Source organism: Psittacula echo (assembly GCF_963264785.1).
Source record: "Psittacula echo genome assembly, chromosome: 4".
NCBI lineage: Eukaryota > Metazoa > Chordata > Aves > Psittaciformes > Psittacidae > Psittacula > Psittacula echo.
This window is the reverse complement of record NC_137738.1, coordinates 105,614,749-105,634,258: the sequence shown is the minus strand read 5'-3', so window position 1 is coordinate 105,634,258 and position 19,510 is coordinate 105,614,749. Positions and strand designations below refer to the sequence as shown.

At 41.4% G+C, this 19,510-nt stretch overlaps 1 protein-coding gene across 1 annotated transcript in view; it reads left to right on the top strand.

Moving 5' to 3' along the window:
• The window catches only part of PKHD1 (PKHD1 ciliary IPT domain containing fibrocystin/polyductin), a gene marked incomplete at both ends in the record, with an annotated part of 251,755 nt that overhangs the window by 9,352 nt on the left and 222,893 nt on the right, over positions 1–19,510 (top strand). Inside the window, 16 exons of the mRNA XM_080615087.1 lie at positions 1,618–1,692; positions 2,615–2,679; positions 3,685–3,724; positions 4,302–4,372; positions 6,209–6,310; positions 6,594–6,689; positions 7,780–7,915; positions 8,769–8,883; positions 9,741–10,016; positions 10,775–10,864; positions 11,864–11,957; positions 14,006–14,148; positions 15,148–15,278; positions 16,256–16,428; positions 16,725–16,863; positions 18,768–18,922. Of these exons, the coding sequence (XP_080471213.1) occupies positions 1,618–1,692; positions 2,615–2,679; positions 3,685–3,724; positions 4,302–4,372; positions 6,209–6,310; positions 6,594–6,689; positions 7,780–7,915; positions 8,769–8,883; positions 9,741–10,016; positions 10,775–10,864; positions 11,864–11,957; positions 14,006–14,148; positions 15,148–15,278; positions 16,256–16,428; positions 16,725–16,863; positions 18,768–18,922 (1,901 nt within the window). The remainder of the gene's footprint in view (positions 1–1,617; positions 1,693–2,614; positions 2,680–3,684; positions 3,725–4,301; positions 4,373–6,208; positions 6,311–6,593; positions 6,690–7,779; positions 7,916–8,768; positions 8,884–9,740; positions 10,017–10,774; positions 10,865–11,863; positions 11,958–14,005; positions 14,149–15,147; positions 15,279–16,255; positions 16,429–16,724; positions 16,864–18,767; positions 18,923–19,510) is intronic.

Here is a 19,510-nt window from a genome sequence, read left to right as displayed (position 1 = left end):
ATGAGCATGAACACTGACCCCGCTGTCTGTCATGTGTGTTTCCATGTGTATGGAAGTGTTCTCACTCCTGAGTTGTGGTTTCCTTGCATGAGTGTCAATGGCAGTGAAGAACTAACCCCAAGTGAGTATTTAAAAATAAACTGTTAATCTATAGTTACTGTGCTGGCATTTTAACAAACATTTCAGTAGCCAGGGAAGATGTATATTCTCAGTAGTTAGAAATATTAGTTGCAGCAGCAGATATTTGACCACTAGATGCTTTTTAACTACTTCTGAGTTTGAATGGAAATGTCGCTTGTCAAGTAATTAAATTGTCTGCCACCACGAATGAGAGTCTAGTGCAGATTCCTGCCTTACCAGCTGCACTCATTTGTCAGCCCTACACTTTTTCTCACTGGATGCACATTAGCATCCTTTGTTAGATATTAGTTATTGTTTCACCTGGCTCTAGTGGCACTGTGAAACCTTTGATCAGTGCGATGAAAGGCTGGTCTGTTTGACTGCAGGCTGGACGTGCCTGCATGCTCCATTGCTAGATTACTAATTTACAGTTTAACATCACTATCACCAAAGAGGAAATGGCCTCAAAGTCTTCACATACCAGACATTCACACTGTAGATTCACATGAATACTTTGCCCGTTTTTGGTGTGCCAGTAAATACGTACCAGGTGGGGACTTGCATGTGACCAGAGCAGTCTGTTGCTCAGTTCCAGTGATTCAGGATTTGGAGCAAACCCCAATAGTTTTTGTACTTTTGAGTGTGCTCTGCACCCTTTTCCACACTCTGTATGGGATGCAATGGTCCCATGATGCTGAACCAGACATTTCATAGCACTGATGGTTTTCTCTATTCATGTTTGAAAGATATCTCACTATCAGCAAGCTGTGTTAATAAAAGCAAACTCTTTTTATTGAAACTTCATAAAACTACACTTTGAAGCATGGGCTTGCATTACAGGTTTTAATGACATATTTTCCTTAATTGTCTGTTAATTCTCAAGGAAATGTTGCCAACCTTTGCTTATTATGCTAATTATGGTGAATTTATTGCTCCCACTTGATTCCTCCTGTCTAGTGGAAGTTGTGCCTTACTATATTGGTTCTGTAAGGTGGGGATTTGCTTGAAGTGCTATTAGGAGCTTGGGGGATTTCAGAAGAGGTTGTTTGTTGCATTTTTCCTCCTTGAAATCAAGGAATGACTGAGCTGCATGTTGAAGCAGTATGGCTGTACAAGCACGATTCTGTACTTGTGCTGCCTGCTTCTTCTGGAAGGTGGAGTGAATATAGCCCCCCTGGAGGTCAGACTTCCAACCCTTCCCTACAGGAAGGAGGTATTGGATCATTCAGGACTGTCATGGATGTCTAGAAGATGGCCTTGCCACCTTTACAGAGGTGCAGTTCTCATAGTATTTGGGGAATACATTTTGCAGGTGAATAGAGAAGAGATTAGGGCTTGTCCAGTTTTCTAGAAGATTAATAGATGTTAGATAAAAGTAAGGAGAAATTCCTTCCTATTTGAAAATATTTGCTCCCATACTAGCAGGATCAGATTTTTATCTGTGAAGCTTTATCTATGGCACCTTATATCTCATCTTTCCTGTTTTTTTTTTCCCAGGCCAGCTATCCTTGTAGCGGAAGGAGATGGATGGACCAGCCTCTGCTCTTTTGCGGACAGGCAAACTGGAAGCATGTCAGTTATTCACTTACCTTTGCTTTGTGTTGATACAAGGGTTCAGCACATCTTGTGCACAAATAAATTCTTCACTTTTGAAGAAGCTTTTTGGGTTAAGGTGGAGAGAGATCATGGGGAGCTGATCTTATGATCTGTGACAGCGGTGGGCGAGGGTTGCTGGCCCTCTGTGGCTCTAACCATACATAACCAGGCATGGTCAGGGCCTGTTTTCTGGCGTGGAGATGATACACTATGCCCTGGCCACATCTGTTCCATTCAACTGTTTAGACTCCAAAACAGGGTAGTCATTTCCACAGAAAAGGGGAGGCTGCTTATACAGGGAACCAGGAGAAAATCTGCTCCCACAGAAGTCAGTGCTAAGGCTCCTGGGGTCCTCAGTGGACCTCTTATTGCTCTGTAAAATTATTCCTGGCTCTCAGGAGGGGGACTTCAATGAGAATGTGAGTTTATGATGGGACTTGTATAATTTCTTGGCTCCAGAAGGTTGATCTAATGCAAGCATATCTGTTTTAATTGCTGTCTGCTCCCCTTCGGATGAGGGACATGCAGAGGAGCAAGTAGAGGGGAAAAAATTGTCCTCCTTTTCACCCTCACCTGTGCCTGGTCTTGTCTTTGCTCAGCTTTTATTTCATATGGTTGTTCTGAAGGTCACCAAGAGGATCAGCTACTGGAAACAAGGGTAAAAGGGTAAAGATGAAGCATTATGTCCAGCTGGGAGGTACCCTCCTAAGCTGCTGACCTCTTGATTGCCACTGGGGAGATGGGCTGTTCCTCTCCCATCTCACCTGTTTCTTGCTTCTAAAGGGAGCCAAGTCTTACTAGTTTAGATCTAGCCCACATATTTTCTTGGTTAGATGATTCTTACTGTATTTTGCTCTCTTTTCCTCCCAAGGCTCAGCAAAATCCTTTGTCTCCACAGCTACCCTATTCAGGCAGAAGATGGACTGGGAACCCTGCGGTGCCGGGTGGAAGGGAACCACATAGGTTGGTGGCAAGGAGACAAAATCATGGGTTTCTACTGTTCCTGCAACTCCAGAGGGTAGAGGAAGGGTGTCAGTCATGAGTTTCTTCTGTTTCCAGTGTTAAGAGTGTGGCTCAGGGCTGAGACTACAATAGCTGCTTTACATCAAGGCTTACAAGTCTTCGTCATAGTCACTGCCATGATTTGCATCCTCTTCACAGCCTTGGAGAACATGAAGCGCAGTGCTCAAGTGAAACCATGTCATGATGTGAACAACAGCAGCAGTGTGATTTGTTGTCTTTGCTGTTTATTACTTTCACTTTAATCTTTTTTGTATGTGGTAGACCTTACCTTTTCCATTTTATTAGAGGAATAAATTTGGTATTATTCATGGTCTCTCTGGTAACAGGTTGGATCCCTTTCATTTTTCTTTGCTTCTAAGCACTCTAAAGAAGATTCTGATTTCTTTTGGAGGCTTTGAGCAACAAGCTTCCTGCTTGGGAAAGATTATCTGAGTTCAAATATTTGAAACAGAAATTGATACCTAGCTCTCATGTAGGCACTGATGGCACACATCAACAGCCTGAGGCTCTGAAGTTTTGAGATATCTTTGGGTATCTAGGAGCTCTCCAGTGGGATGTCAGTGTTAATGGAGGTCCTGAAAGAGATCTGAATCTTCCTAGCATGGCAAATGAGGTCAGTTGGGACACAGAGGGTCTAAGATGACATGAAGCACTCCATGTTTAGGTAAACAAATCCTGTTCCTGACATTCAGTTTGTAGGTTCAGATATGTAGTCCTACAGTATAGTGCCTACCTGAGGTCTAAGGCTCTAAGATCCCAAAGCTGTTATTTGGTTCAGTTTCTGCATACATCCTCTGCTGAAATTAATGCAATTATACTGTTGTAAGGAAGTGTGAGGAAGAGGATAATCAGGCCCAGGACACCTGGGCAAGGTTTGGTAGGATGCAGTCTTTATGAAGCCCTACACACTTCTGCCATAAAACATATTACTTTTCTTTCCTCCAGGGTCCCACAATGTGAGCTTCTCTGTGTTTAACAAAGGAAAGTGAGTAAAAGAATTTTTTTTTTCCTCTCTTTCTGTGGTTTTGCATGGGGACACAGCTGCGTTTGATCTAGAATAAGTCCATGATGTTTTTACTGAATCTTGAGTTTCATTGCTTAGAAATGAGGTTTTGCTACCTTAAGATGATCATCCGATTGGGAATGAAAAAGGAGAAAAAAGCCATCTCTCCCAAAGCATCTCTGCTTTGGTTTTTAATACATTAGTTTCAGTGCCCAAAACATAAGTTATCTGCTAAGCCTAGTTGAATAAAACCTTCTCACCTCACTTTTAAATATTCATCCAAATAGAAGATAATTTAGCCATAAAAGGATGTGATGAGAATGGGTTTTGACAGTGTCAGGACCATACTTTACAAGTGGGACAGTACTTCTAATAAAGAGTTTCAGTTATCTAATGGAGTCTTTTGAATCCATGCCTTAATGTGCTGGTGAAAGGTGTGCTAGACTTTGCAGAAATGTTCCACTGTTTCTTTGGAAAGTGAGTGTCCTGCTCTGCTGAAAGAAGGTCCACTTTAACTTAAATGGCCAAAGGTCCCTCAGGCATTTTCTCTTTCTTGCAGGTCAGCAGTACACAAAGGTGCTTGGCTCATCAGTGCCAAACAGGAGCTCTTCTTGTATCAAACACATTCAGGTATTGCACTGATCCACGCAACTGACTGCTATGTCTTTTGGCAATGGTCTGAGAAAAGACCTCTCACTGCTCCTTTTCCTAAGTAATCCTGTTGTGTCCTCACTTTGGGTGTGACACTCCTGTGTTGTGGGCTTGACTACACAAAATGCTACAGATAAAAAATTCAAGGCCAGATTTATGTGCTAAAGTTGGGCATGCTGTCATGGGCTGTATCCTGCATCCCCAGTGAATTAGTATTCCTTTCAGACAGGGACACCTTTGAACTCTCAGGTTAGGTCAGCCTAACCTGAGACAGTCAGTCAGAGAACAACAGTATGGCAGGGTTTGGAATAACGTTGCTTTATTGTTCCTTTGCATGTCAGATCAGTTATAGACTTGAGATCTTGCATCGAGAGAAACTTCTCCCTTTAAAACACGCTGTGTTTGGTAAGGTTGAGATTTTAGAAATGCAGACCCTAAGATAAGATAGATCCTACATCAGCTATAAGGAGGAGGTGTTGTTCAGCCATTCCAAGAATTGAGTTCTAGATAAATGGTTTAGGCAAGTTACTGCATCCATTAATTAAAAAATATAATTATTGTACATCAACAGTGGTAATATCCACATGGCATTTTTATCTTTATTATTGATAGCAGACAATGAAATCCTGAGCACCCAGTCAAGACTATGATCATGCAAATAGTGTCTAAGATTCAGCAAGGCTTACGTCCAACAGCCAAAGCAGAAGTAGAGGATAGGGGACTGCAGAGCACAGGGCAGCCTTTGCCCTTAGTCAGGTTACATAAAGGTGAAAGACAACGTGGTCTACAGCAAGGTCCCATCAAGACTGGCTGAAATTAACATAATGAGTGCACTAGTCCCCTATGGTCTGTATCTGAGAAGCTTTGTTCAAAAGCTTTAAAAAAAAATAGCCAATGCATGTCTGTGTTTTCCATATTCTTTATAGCTTACAGCTTGTTTTGCCAATAAATGTAAAGCCGTTTTGTAAGGAGGGGTAATTTTATGTCCCTATTTGCCAATTGAGGCACAGTAAAATGAAATAACCCTGCATGAAGCTTTCTGTTGGCAGAACAGTATCAGAAACAAGATCTGCCAGATCTATCCAGTTGACTACTGTGCTGGCCAGTGGTCAATGTTGTAAAAGTAAAGTTTAAATACCAGATAAACTAATAAACAAAAAAAGACAGATATAGACCAAGGTCACTCATCTTTTGTATTAGTTTTTGTTTCAGAACTATACAAGTATGATTGGGTGGCTACAATAGAACATCAGAGTGCAAAGTGAGTAGTGCCATCAAAGAGAAAAAAAGATTTCTAGTGCAGAAGGGCATGACTATAATGGATAAATTCTGAAAGACTGTCATGGTGAGGACACTCAGATGTCAGATGTTCAGCTCCTTCCTTATGTCTCTGAAGCCCAAGGGACAATTGGAAAGTGTTGTGACATATAAAGCTATAGGCTAAATTGGGAAGCGAGTCAGAGAAGGTCAAAAGGATTAAAACAGTTTTCCAGGGTTTTTTTGCAGGGCTCCTCCACAACACAGAATATAGAATTCTGCAAACTAAGCATGACACATACAGCCACTGCTAAGTAACGAACCAAGCATTGCAGTGTTTCTCCTGTCATGCAGCCAAGTTATCCATGCTGTTCATTCCTAGTGTAATCTCAGCCGCTGCCAAAAAACCCGTGAAGGAGCAGCGAGATGCCTGCTTCATTCACAGGAGCCTGCTTTGGCTGGAAACAGTGCAAGTGCACTGCTGGCATTTACAGAAATAGGGCTGGGATTAACCTTTTCAGTGCTTGTTTTCAGATTCCCTTTTTACTTCCTCTGTAGAGATAGCCTCTGTGTTCCCAGCTGGTGGGAGTCTTGGAGGAGGGACTGATCTCACTGTCACAGGGGATTTCTTTGAGGAGCCGGTGCAGGTCACTGCTGGAGGTAAGAGGGGAAATGTGTGAGATTTCTTTTTAATACAGTGGCCATGGTCCTGGTCACAAAACTCAACTGATGTTCATGAATACCAGTGCAGGAGTTTTAGGACTCATCATCCAGAAGGTCCAGCTATTCTGACTGTGGACATGGGCCACTTTCTTGCATGATAGTACAAGCCCAGGCTTTTAGTGAAATATTGACTCCTTTTGGCAATGAGATGGCTTTATGCCACAGCTCAGCTGTGTTCCAAGCCTCACAAAGCACCTTTGTCTCCTTTTCCTGCTGCCAGGTGTCCCCTGTAAAGTCAAGCACGTCTCTCCCAAGCAAATCAGATGCACCACTGAGCCTGTTGGCAAGGACAAGAGGCTTGGTGCCCCCCAGCCAGGTACAGTATTCAAACAACAAAAGGGTCCCAACAGACAAACACACATAGAAATGGAGAACAGAAATCATTTGGTGACGAGTGCAGCCAAGAGACGGGGTTTTCCAAAACACTGTCTGCTTCAACATGAAACCAGTTTCTCCGAGGTATGATGGGGAGGAGGGCCACAAAAGTGGTTTGGGGGGTGACACACCTCTTCTATGAGGAAAGACTGATGAGAGATTTGGGGTTGTTCAGACTGGAGAAAAACTTAGAACAGTGCCTAATGGTGGCTTTTAAGAAAGACGGGGACAGACTTTTTAACAAGGCCTAGGACAAGACATAATGCTTTTGAACTGAAAGAGGGTAGATTCAGACTAGATGCAAGGAAGAAACTGTTGGTGAGGGTGATGAAACACTGGCACATGTCACTCAGAGAGGTGGTAGATATCCTTTCCCTAGAAATATTCAAGGACAGGTTGGACAGGGCTCTGAGCAGCCTGATACAGTTGAACATGTCTCTGCTCATTGCAGGTTGGGTGGACTAGATGACTAGGTGACTAGATTAGGTCCCTTCTAACCTAAATATTCTATGATTCTGTGGCAAAGAAAGGCAAGGTGGAGAGCTCAGCCTGTCACTTATAGGTGGGTGATGGTGGGAGGAAGATCAGCCTGTTGCGCAGGGCTGTGGAAAATGATGCGTAAAAAGTATGGGTGATATTTAGAGGAAGGATAGCTGAACTAGAGCTACTGTAGAAGCTTCTGTGGACACCACTTGAATGGAGCATTGCAATCGGAAATTATTGTGCATGAAATGAGGCATTTTGGCTCTGGATCACCTCAGAGCCTTTTCCTGCAAAAGCAGATGTGAGTTCAGTTGGATGCTCTGCTTTCTGCAGATTTTTGTTCATTTGGGTGGAGGATTTCAAGGTAGGGCAAGTTCCTTAAAGTAAGATGTGTGCTTTGACTTTGACTGCAAAATTGACCCTCAAACAGAGCCAATTTATTATTGAAATATTCTGTTCTGGGCTGTCTTCTTACACTACTGGTTCTAGAATGTGCTCTGGGATTTTTGTTGGCTGCTCCTGAGAATGCTTTTGTTTTAACTTTCTAGGAAACAGAGGGCTCCTCTTTGAAGTCTGGGATGACGCCTCTGATCTGACAGAAGCAGGTCCTGGGTATAGATGGCAGTTTGTACATAATGCTAGCTCCCCACTAGGATTTCTGACTGGGGCAAAGAAGTCCTTCAGGTACTCAGTGATCTTAAAAAGAGATGAAGCCATGGAAGTTGCCTTTAGCAGTGCTAAGGTGATAACACCTGACAGCTCTCTATAGCTGAGCATTACTGCATGGCTCCTATAAATCGAAGCAAACCTTCTGCTCCAAGGTCCTTTCAAAACTCAAAATATGCAATGAACTGCTTTCATTTCCTCCTCTTGCTTTCACTCAGTATTTCTGTTCTACCTGGCCTAGATGTGCTCAAATACCACAAAAGAAATGGCTGCAGAGGTAGAAGGAGCTCCAGATAAAGACTGCTTTGACTGGAGCTCCAGACAGATGTAGAGGACCAGATCCTCAGCTGTAGCGCAGGCAGAGTTGATGGAAATAAGCTTTTCCCCAAGCTGCAAAAGTATATGAACCATGTTGGTGCCCATTGCCTCTTCAGATATACTCTTGAGAAGCTGTGCAATACGCATGAATGTTTTCATTTTTCTGTCTTTTCTGTGTTTTTCTCAGTTCAACTTGTGCGTGATGTTGAGCATTTTCCTGCCTGTTCAGGGTTAAGACTTTGCTTGAGAAGAATTGCACAAAAAAATGACCAACAAGAAAACCATACTTATTTTCATGGAACTGTTACATTTTTTTTTTTCCTTTTTTAGAACTTCTGTAGAGCATAAACAACATTTATTGTGAAAATGGGTCATTTTGGGCTTTCTTCAGTTTTACAGTCTCTGAGTTTGTTTTGTTATAAGTTGGTCTTGCAGTCTTCTCTTGTTATTTGGTGTATGTGTGGAAGTGGGGTGTGAGGCTGGCTTTTCTTTGCAGTAACTCTTTTGTATATTATGTATATTATAATATTTTGTGTATTCTGCTTCTACTTAGCTCTAGGCTTCGTGGATTTTTTGTGGCTCCTGAGACCAACAATTACACCTTCTGGATTCAGGCAGATGGTCAGGCATCTCTCTATTTCAGTTTGTCCCAAGATCCAGAACATAAGGTATTACTCTTGGCAGAGAAAAAAAATGAGATCAGGCTATGAAATAGTTTTAATTAGAATCATAAGTAGGCGTTTTCCCAGTGTGAATTTGCTAATTATCCCTTATTCTAAGTCTGTTTCAGAGTGAAATCTGTATGGTTAAATTTGGGGTTTTACATTGGCCCTATCAGCCTCTCAGTTTACTAAAAACTCATTCTTGCATCCAGAGCCTTTGAATATCTTTTCTGGAAGACCCTTTCCTTAATTGAGCACATCACCGTTGCTAACGGTCTGTGCAAGGAAACCAGGAAACTTGTTGTCTGACTTTACTCAGCTTGCATCCTTTTTTGCTTGTTGAAATTTTGCCCTCTGAAAACATTGGTCCGTCCCTTTGTAGAGCTGAGATGTTGCTATAAATGAAGGTGAACTATTTTTTGTGGGCTATTTTTAAGCCTACTAACTGAACAGGGCTAGAAGAACTATAAAGGAGTTATCTATTAGAAAAAAAAGTAGCATTACTGGTCTTATTAATGGTTCATACTACATCTCAGAAGGCTGTAGACATAGTTCTTTCTTTTGTATTTGAAAGGCAAGTGATGTATAACTGAAGTAATCCATTACAAGCTGCATAGGGAACTGTTATTAGGGCTAGGGTCAGCCATAACAATTATATTCTCTATGGTATTGAATATTAAACCAAAGCTCTTTTGAGATGATGGCTTTTTCCCATAGAATAGGAAAAATGTATTAATCACCAAGCCACTCCTATCAGCTATAAGCACAAGACTGTGTTTTTTTGGAGCTGTGGTATTGGTCATAGTGTCTTTTAGGGCTGGAGAAATGTTTCTAACAGATTGATTTGGTTGTTCTGGACACAGGTGAAAATAGCTTCTCTCCCTGCTGGCAATTCAGAGTGGTCTGAGAACTGGGTGAAGAACTGGAGTGAGCATTGGCAGCCCAAATCCAAGAAATTTGAGCTAACTGCTCAAACAAGGTACTACCTGGAAGCGCTGCATCATGGAAAGGCACCCAGCAATGGGATGAGAGTTGGAGTCCAAATACATAACACATGGCTGAATCCCCATGTGGTGAACAACTACTACATTGAGAAACATGAAATTCGTGCTCGTGCCTTGCTTCTTCCAGAAGTGCAGGTTAGTGCTGTGTGCTTGACCCTGAGAGCTGAAATAGCCTTCATTCAGCTGATGTGGATGGCGGCAAATCCTAATTGTAAAGGCCTTGTTAGTGCTGGATTTGTTTCTAAACTGCTGAGATAGTTGATGAGAATAACATTGAGCTGAAAGTGTTTGTAGTTTTTACAAACACTGGTGGGCATATGTAAACCCTATGGCTGATTATAATCAGCTCGTATGTTGAAGTGTAAGCAATGCTGAATTTCCTCAGATTTTATCTCGCTCATTAACATCTTACCTTGTTAACTGTTTCTAATTAATGCAAGTTTGGGATAGTTTTTATTTCCCCTTGTTAGTGAGAAACCTTGTTGGTTTGTGTTACCTGGTCAACCTATATTGCAATCAGATGATTGAAACTTACAGCATGATGAAATGCTCAACAATGAGGGATGGAAGTTTTTTTTTAACTTAAACCCTAAAGATTCAGGTCAAAGCTTTAGGGACCATTTGTGGCTCTCAGCATGTTTGCACAGGTCATATATCCCCTGTGCTCATGTTAATATAAGAGCAGGACCCCAAGGCCTGTGTCAGAATAGACCGTGGAGGATAAGAGCAGTTTAAGAGCAGAAGGGACTCTTTATGTATAGAGGCTTAAAAAATCAAATTACTGGCCATAAAACCTCCTCAGTAGAAAGTACCAGGTTTGAAATCTGTGAGTCTCATGCAGTTTGTATTTGTTTTCATTTATTTGTTTCCTCATTTGCTTATTTGCTTGCCAGATGCTGACCTTGTCTGGTACAGGGTATTTCAGTATCTCCTGGAATAACACATTGAGCAGATTGATCCCCACAAATGCTACGGCTTGCCAGGTAGGCATCATTAAACACAGACACCCAGTAATCTACTGGGGGGGGGTGTCATTGATGGAGCTCTGGTTCTTGATCACTGTTAAGCGTTTGGCCCAGGACCTGAGGTAAAGGTCTTTTGCAAGAAATTTAAGATCATCAAGTCAAACCATTACCCCAGGACTATCATTAAACCACATCACTGAGGGCCTCATCTACAGGTTTCCTGAACACTTCCAAGGATGGTGATTCCATCACTGCCCTGGGCAGCCTGTTCCAATACCTGATCACCCTCTCTGTGAAGAAATTTTTCCTAATATCCAATCTAAACCTCCCCCGATGCAGCTTGAGGCTGTTACCTCTTGTCCTATTGCTTGTTACTTGGGAGAAGAGACTGAACCCCACCTCACTACGACCTCCTTTCAGGCAGTTGTAGAGAGCGATAACGTCCCCCCTGAGCCTTCTCTTCTCCAGACTAAACAACCCCAGTTCCCTCAGCCACTCCTCATCAGGCTTGTGTTCCAGACCCTTCATCAGCTCTGCCTCCTTTCTCTGGACCTGTTCCAGCACCTCAATGTCTCTCTTGCAGCAAGAGACCCAGAACTGAACACAGTATTTGAAGTGAGGCATCACCAGTGACTACAGGAAGATGATCACTGCCCTGGCCCTGCTGGGGGATAGCTCTATGATAGTCATTAGACATCTACTCAACGCAGTTGACATAGCCTGGAGAGGCATGTAGATGTAGATGCATGTAGGTGCTCATGTAAGACATCTGCACCAGGAGGCTGCTAGACACCTAAAGGATGACTCACACCCCTGAAGGGTATCAGACATGGAAGTTCATACTCCGAGCTGAATTTTATTCTGTACCATTTGACTACATACTTGTTCAGAGCTGCCTTGCCACCAGACCCTAACTTATGAAAAATGTAGTGATATGTATGATGCAGCTGTCTGCTGAAATGATCCAGATACCCTGGTACTATGACTGCTTTTCACTTTCTTAATTTTTTTTTAAAGGTGCAAACAGCAATAGAGGAACTTCTTTCAATAGGATGCGAAACTGAGCCAACTTCTGCTAAAATCCTTTTCCGTGATGGCTTTGAGAAAGAAGGTACCAATCCATGACAAATAATCATTATTTACTGTGGGAATTTGTTTCTTTTTGTGAATTAAACTTTTAATGACAGTAAATTTACATTTTTTAATAGGTTTAAATGCATACATATGTTTCTCAGCTATTCATCATCTGTATGTGTTCTGGTGGGAGAGTTTATGGAACTAGTATTAAAACCAACATAATTAATAATGAGAGATCTTTTCTGTAATATATTTTATAACTTATATTGCAACACACTTATCAAAGCAGGTGATATTTTTAGTTATTAGAAACATTAGGTAGAAACAAAATAAGCAAGTTCTGGGGCATGTGAAATTATTCATTTTTCAGTATGTCTCCTGGGGAAGCAAATCTGGTGTAGCCCATAGCTATAGCTCAGGCTGTGGAAACTGCTGATTCTGACTCTGGAGGTCTTTCCTTTTGGTGTTTCTTGATGACTGAAAGTGAAACAGTGCAAATATCCGTGGTATACTTGGCTGGCCAGGCAAGGTGTAAAATATCAATTGCTTTTGTAAAAATACCCAACATAATTAAATTATCAAGAATAGTTTTTTAACATTGAAGGTGTTGCTCACATCAGAAAGCTATGCTAGTAGAAAGGGACTCCAGTAATATTGTCACAGGCTGCCCAGAGAGGTCTTAGGTACGCTATCCCTGGAAACATTCAAGGCCAGGTTGGTGGGGCTCTGAGCAACCTGATCTAGTTGAAGATGTCCCTGCCCATTGCAGGGGGGTTGGATTAGATGGCCTTTAAAGGTCCCTTGCAACGCAAATCATTCTAGCATTCTATGTCTGACAGCAATAACAGTATATTTATCCTACCAAAAAGCAAATGATTGCCTAGAGACTTTATATCATGTTCTTGCATTTGGTATGGAGAGAACAGGTCCCAGTCAGTAATATTTACATTTTGTGACTGATTTATCTATTGGAGGATAATAATTAATTTTAATTGGGGAGGGAAGGAAGCTTTATGCAGAAAAATGAAAGTAGCAACTGGACCTTTTATTATGATCTCAAATCTACAATTCTGCCAGTGAAAGAGAGAAAAACAAGCTGAAAGCCAATAATAGTTCAGCAGTACAGTGGGAATAAAAATAAATGTGTAACAAATAGCACAAAGAATGACAACTTGTATTTTCATTGATGGTTATAAAATGTAGATAATGTTAAAAAATGACAAAACAATAGTGAAATTGTGGTGAATGGATGCCAGAAAAATAAAAGAACAACCACACACATTCAGAACTAGGGTTATCTATCCCAGTGTCCTGTGTTCAGCAGAAACCAAGTAGATTCCTAGGCAAGAGTAAAAATTGGATGATTACATATAGTAATTCATCATTAATTCTTTCCAAATATAAAGTATTTTCAGCTCAATTAATTTCCCGAGTGTAATATGTTTTTAATTTAATTACTTTCAATGGCTTTCCCTTCCCTGTATTTACATAATCTCTCCTAGAACACAACTTAACTACTGCATTCATAATTTCTTCTTTCCTTTAAACTCTGCTATTAAGTTCATTTTGCAGACTTTATTTTTCTTATTGGAAGAAAAAGTGAACTGTCAGTATGTAATGACAGAAGAAAGGCTTTTATGTGTAGAAAAAAAGAAATCCTAGCAATTTTTCAGCAGCACTTTTGATAGACCAATGCAACAAACATCCCAAAAGGGAAGGTGGATTCCCTGTTGCTTTACATGCTTTACGTGAATTTCCATCTTTGCCTGAGTATTTTCTGGAAAGGATGTATGGATTTGGTCAAGCATATTCTATATGGATGAAGACAGTATTATTTGCCATGATGTTTATGGTCAGAACAGTAATCTAATGCTCCCTCCTCCTGTCTTTCAGCACCTTTAAGCTGGAAAACAATTGCCCTGCTGATGTTCACCATGTATCTGGGCAGGGCAATACTTAAGAGTAGGACTGACAAATTCTGGATACTCAATTTCTGCATTTTCATGAATCTCTTGACTGCAGTGGTTTCTTCTGAATCATTTTCAAGCCTCTCATCCCCTCTTATTTTTTTATCTCTGTCAGACATGAAGGACATCTTTACCCCAGGACGTGCTGACAGTGTAATGGAGTCTTTCTGTGGAAGGTTCAGTGTTCACAGACAAAGCCAGCTGGTGAAAACTTTCCCATTAACTCTACCAAGATATGATCTTACTGAATACACACATGTAAGTGGCTGCTCTTGATGAGTAGGTTGCACTCGAGGTTGACTACTTAGAGCCCAATCAGCAGCATAAAATCATCAGGTCTGCTTAGACTTCCTCCAAATCTACAAAGGATCATGTCTTTGGAGTATGCCTGTGGACAGAGCAGTGTGTGTTTTATTGACTAGGTGGGTAATTTGATGTCCATGAGATGTAGATATTGTTTAACACATCCAGCTGCTATCTGCTCCTGAGGATGCAAGCCTTGCTGAGGGAAAGGAAAAGGTGGGATGGTGTTGAGAAAAGATGGAAGATGTAGAGATGATCTAGATGATCTTTAATGTTCTTTCCAACCCTTAACATTCTATGATCAGTTTTTGACAAAAGGAAAAAAAAAACACAAACCCTGAAACTTGTTATCTGGAGGTCCACTTTCTTACTTTTCTGCTCCTTGTCTACATCTACTTTTAATAAGAATAAGGTCTTGATTTCAGTTGTCACCCTTTCTTTGTTACCTGGGGGAAGGGAAATAGTTGGGGTTTGAAAAGAAGGAGACAGGAGGGAAAAAGTCATCCTCAAAGCCTTCTGCAGTCTTTCCAGACTCCTTCCAATTCCCCTTCACAGACCTCTTCCAGTCCTATTTCCCCATCTAACATGCATCCCACACCTTGTACCCTGCAAGTCAAACCAACTCCTCCAATCTCCTTTCCTCCCTTCCAGATATCTGAAATACCCACTGGCACTTCCCAGCTACATTTTGCCCCAAAACCCCACTGAAGCAAAAGGAATCAATTTCACTCAATGTGGTGGTACACAGGTCACCCAGATGCCATGCGCTGCCTTCTATAGGGTGCTACTGAAAGCAATTTGGCCTGAAGAGGTGGACTTTACTGCTGACCTTGAACAACACATTTCCCTGTTTAATGTTAAACTGGGATTGAAACAGAATATAGTATCTTTTACATGCATTACATATAAATTACCTGTGGCTTGATTTGTGATCTTTTTCCCATATTTTTGCAGGTGTGTTTTGCACATAAAGGCCATATGAGCAATATCCTTCATATCTTGGTGTCCTACACCAATGTCTCTTTATGTTCAGTGAAGAGGAAACTCATCTGCCTGTGGGATTTCAATAAAACTGACTCTAAGAGGTACTCAGACACAGTTTCCAAAGATTACACTTCTCCCATAGTATGAAGGTGTACTACGAAAACTGAGAGAAGTTCTTATTTGTATAGGAACAAATTGTCAGCTGGGGTAAGATGACATGCTATGTCCCTACAGAGGCATTCCTGGAATATGCTTCTATTCTTTTTGAAGGTTTACTGAGCAAATTTGTATGTTTCTTGTTATATGCACTGTCTCACCTTAGCATTACACAGATGGAGTTTGTTCTGTCTCTGATAAGCACATCAGAAGGTTTATGAGGGCATTAATTTCCCAGTTTCTTTGGCAACAATCAGTGGATTTTCTGCAGTGAGACAGAGATGAATTGATTTCCTCCCCCCCACCCCTGGAATCTCATGATACCATTGGTACATAAAGATTTCAAAAATCGATGTAGTCTTTGTTTTTTCTTTATTCATTTAGGCGTACATGAGTAGAAAACATTTGGTGTTAGATGTAAAGCTTGGGGCAGGCAGACTTAAAAAATCAGGAGTGTCTGAAGAACTTCAGGAATTGAAGCTGGCAGCTTGGGTATCTGTAAGATTGTGAGAGAGGCATGTGTGCATGCCTGGAAGGGGGAGAAGGAGTAGGGATTAAATTACTACATGGTGGAGAGAGCTGGGAGCCTTGAGCAATCATCTGGTGTTCCAAGAGGCCTGAACTCTGGATTAACCTCTGTGGAAGTCACTGATGCTATCATAGTGTTTCGCCAAAAATAAAACAGTGGCTGTTATTCCTACATCCCACTCTTGTGATTCAAGGAGGACACCTAATCAGAGATCTAAAGCTTTGTTTCTCACTATGGGAAAGCCATCAAGCAAATTTATTATGTATGAGTAAATAACATCAGGTACTACTGTTATTATTACTGTTACCTGGACCTTCACAAAGCACCTTGAAAGTTGGTTATTGCCAATACCTCACAGCAAAAGTGACTTTGCACAATCTTACTGTCTTCCAGCTGGACATTTACTTGCACTGATCTCTGGAATGGGTGTGTGAATCTCTCCATGCTTCTCCAGGACCTCCCTGCCAATTCGCCGGTGTTTGTGCATCAGATAGACTTGCTGCAAAAGGAAACATCTGGGTCATTTTACCTTGATGAAGTGATCATTGTAGACAGAACCGTGACTGGTAAAGGAACCTGGTTTTCTTTCCTGTTACTGACTGTCCAGGATACTCCATTAAAATCTTTAATGATAGGGCTGGTTGAAACTTTTTCAAAGGGGAAGGGTCTTTCACAACAGGCACAAATGTCGATATTCTTGATTTATTTAAAATGTGTTTCTACAGATGTAACTCTTGGATGGTCTTGTCCAGACAAAAAAACCCCGAAGCAGATATGTTTTCAGTTATGAAATGAAAATAACCTAGGCATAGTCCAGCTGTTCTCCTTGCCTTAATAAATGCATGTGCCATTTTTCTTTTAGTTTCTCAGCGAGATCCCAAACCACCTCAGCCAGATGGGAGGATTGTTGAAGCAGTATCTGTGGTGGGGTCTTTTCCCACTTACAATGTGTCTTGGATGGTTTCTGGCTGCGGTTCAAGTCTGCCCCTTCTCTCTTTAAGGTAGGGATAGCGAGTAGATCATCTCAATACACTGTAATAGCTCGTTAGTTCCTCTCTGTCTGGAGCTGGTTGTCATCTAAGGCAGGACATGAGAGGCAGTGGAGGGTAAGACTGCAGTTTGGCAATCCGTGTGCTTTCATTGGAGTCTTTTCCTCTAGGCATTGCCAATAGGCTGTGTTCAGACTGTTTACTGTGAATCCTGCACAGATGTCTGTACTCAGTAGATGGGCTACAGTTCTAAATTACAGTACTGACTTTCACTCTCAGCATGAGTGTCTTGAGCTTTCTGCACTGTATAGAATCTTGAACATATATTGAAGCCACCTTAGTGAAGCTATCTGATTCTGGTATTGAAGTTCTCTTGTATGAGTGGGATTCAGTTGCTGAACCAGAGATGCTTAAGATGTTTCATCTAAACTGGGGTGTAAGATATATGTGGGCCAACAAGGTATGATGTAGGACTAGAAGGAGATCTAAGCCCTTCCGGAACAGTGGATGAAGATCAGCCAGAGATACTCTTGAACACCTTTAATGACATCAGTTACCATGTTAGGCAATGGAAGTCCACCTTATGTGTCCTTATTTGCTGAGTTGTGAGTTGTTTCCTATTTTAGAAGTCCCGACAGTGAAAGAGGTGGCAGAGCCATAGGCTGACTGGATCGAAGTGTGCAATATTAAAGGGCTATACTGGCAGAGAATAAATCCTGTAAAAGTCGGGTTGTATCCAGTGAATTCAACAAGGTCCTGATGGGAATAGAGCCAGGCAAGGAAGCCACTGATACAATGCAGCCTCTTCTTTCCAGCAGCCAGCTGTTAGTCTGGCTCAGTTATTTCACTCGGTGACTTGCCCAGGAATCCATAGGAAACCTCCTTTAAGAAGGCTAACCTCAGCCTGCTGTAACTTAATTTAGTTTCTCACCTTGTGGTCTCTCTTCTTTCAAGAAAATGCAAAGCAACCTGTCATTAATTTTGAGTACTCCTAAGACAACTAGATTCTCCTTTAAGAGATGACTAAGAGCTGAAGAAATTAAGAAATGCTTTGCACTGGCGGGCTTCTCCACCTTGTAGAGGAAGATTTAAGAGAAACCAGCGTGTGATGCTGAAGCCAGGAACACTGAAAAGAAGAAATCGGTGCATGTTTTAAAAACCTGTGGGCTGATCACTGTCTTTGGACATGTTCAGGACAAACTTGGCTCTTTATCTTAGCACATTTATTCTAATACAACTCGCTGTGGTCAGGACGGGAATATCAGTTAAAATCTGCTGTACCGGATGTACATCATTTGAGAGAGCTCAGGGATTCTTTTGGCTCTGTATTCCCGAAATTTACCCTGCAGAAAATGCGGCTGAGCTGACATTTAGCTGATGGCCAGACATTTAACCGCATGGTGGCATCATTGTACCGTAGAGAGTCTTTTACTTTTGAAGAAGGAGAATTTTAGTGGCAAGAAATAACTCATTTTAAGTTTAGAAATTGGGCTTTGGGTGAATTCTGATACGAAATATCTCTGTAATTCAGGCGAGATAAGATTTTGGTAGACTATAGGAGACAACAGGATGAAGTAGGAAAGCTTTTTGCTTTGCTGTTGTAGCTGCATTGGACTGGTTCTTCTAAAATACCAGTACTGGGGTAGGGCTTGCTTGTGGTTAGTGATGTATGAGCTATTTCTTCTATCATAATCTAAATAAGTGTTTTTCCATCATTTTATATTATGTTCATTGGCTACGTTATGTAGGTATAACTTGGGAGTATTCAATTCCATGAGCTCTGAATATGTTTTCCTTAGGTCCTTCAAGAGTGTTGTTTCCATAGGTGTCCCTCTCCTGCAGATGACATGGGGGGGCTGTCAGGAATGGAGGTCTTGACCGCTAATGCCTTCGTGTGAACTTTCTCTGTAACACAGAGGTGCTTTGCTTGGGGAGGGCTCTAAAGATTATGGCTATCTCTATGTCTCCACGGAGGATGTGAGAGTCAGCCTCACCATTCAGAGACTGCAGAAGTCATCCCTACCTCTTGGAGGGACCTTCCGCATCCACTTGGCCGATACAGTGATATCAGGTAAGAGAGGATGCAAGTACAGGTCTTAGATTTTCTTTGCAGGAAACCAAGTGAAGAAGGGATGATGCTGACCCTCAGAAATGCTTGGGGTACAGGCTGGCAGGTTAAACTCATTGTGATAGTTGCTAGATATTTGCATATAATGTCTTTTAAGTCGGGAGTTAAAGATTATAGACAAGGCAGTATTTCTAGATGTTCAGTGTGGGGTCATTCCAAAATGCATACAGCCACTATGAAGTATTTGCCTTAATGTTAAAGATCTTTGGATCAGATCCTGAACTGGGATTTTGCATCCCAAGGTTCATTAAGCTAATATTTCTCCAGCATGTGTACTTCTGGTCATCTCGTATGACAAGACTTGTGCAGGTTGCCAGGAAATTAATTCTTTTCTAGGATTACTGGGTTGTTAATTGGCTTGCAGATACCATAAAGGCTTTTGTGCATAGAGTTGCTTGACTTGAGTTTAGTCACCCTTTGGATGTGCTAGGATTTCTTGTGTTTGATTTAAATAATCAAAAAAACTTAGAATGAAAATGAGCAGATTAATCTGAACAAAGCCAACAATAAAGTTCTTGACTGAGGAACTGT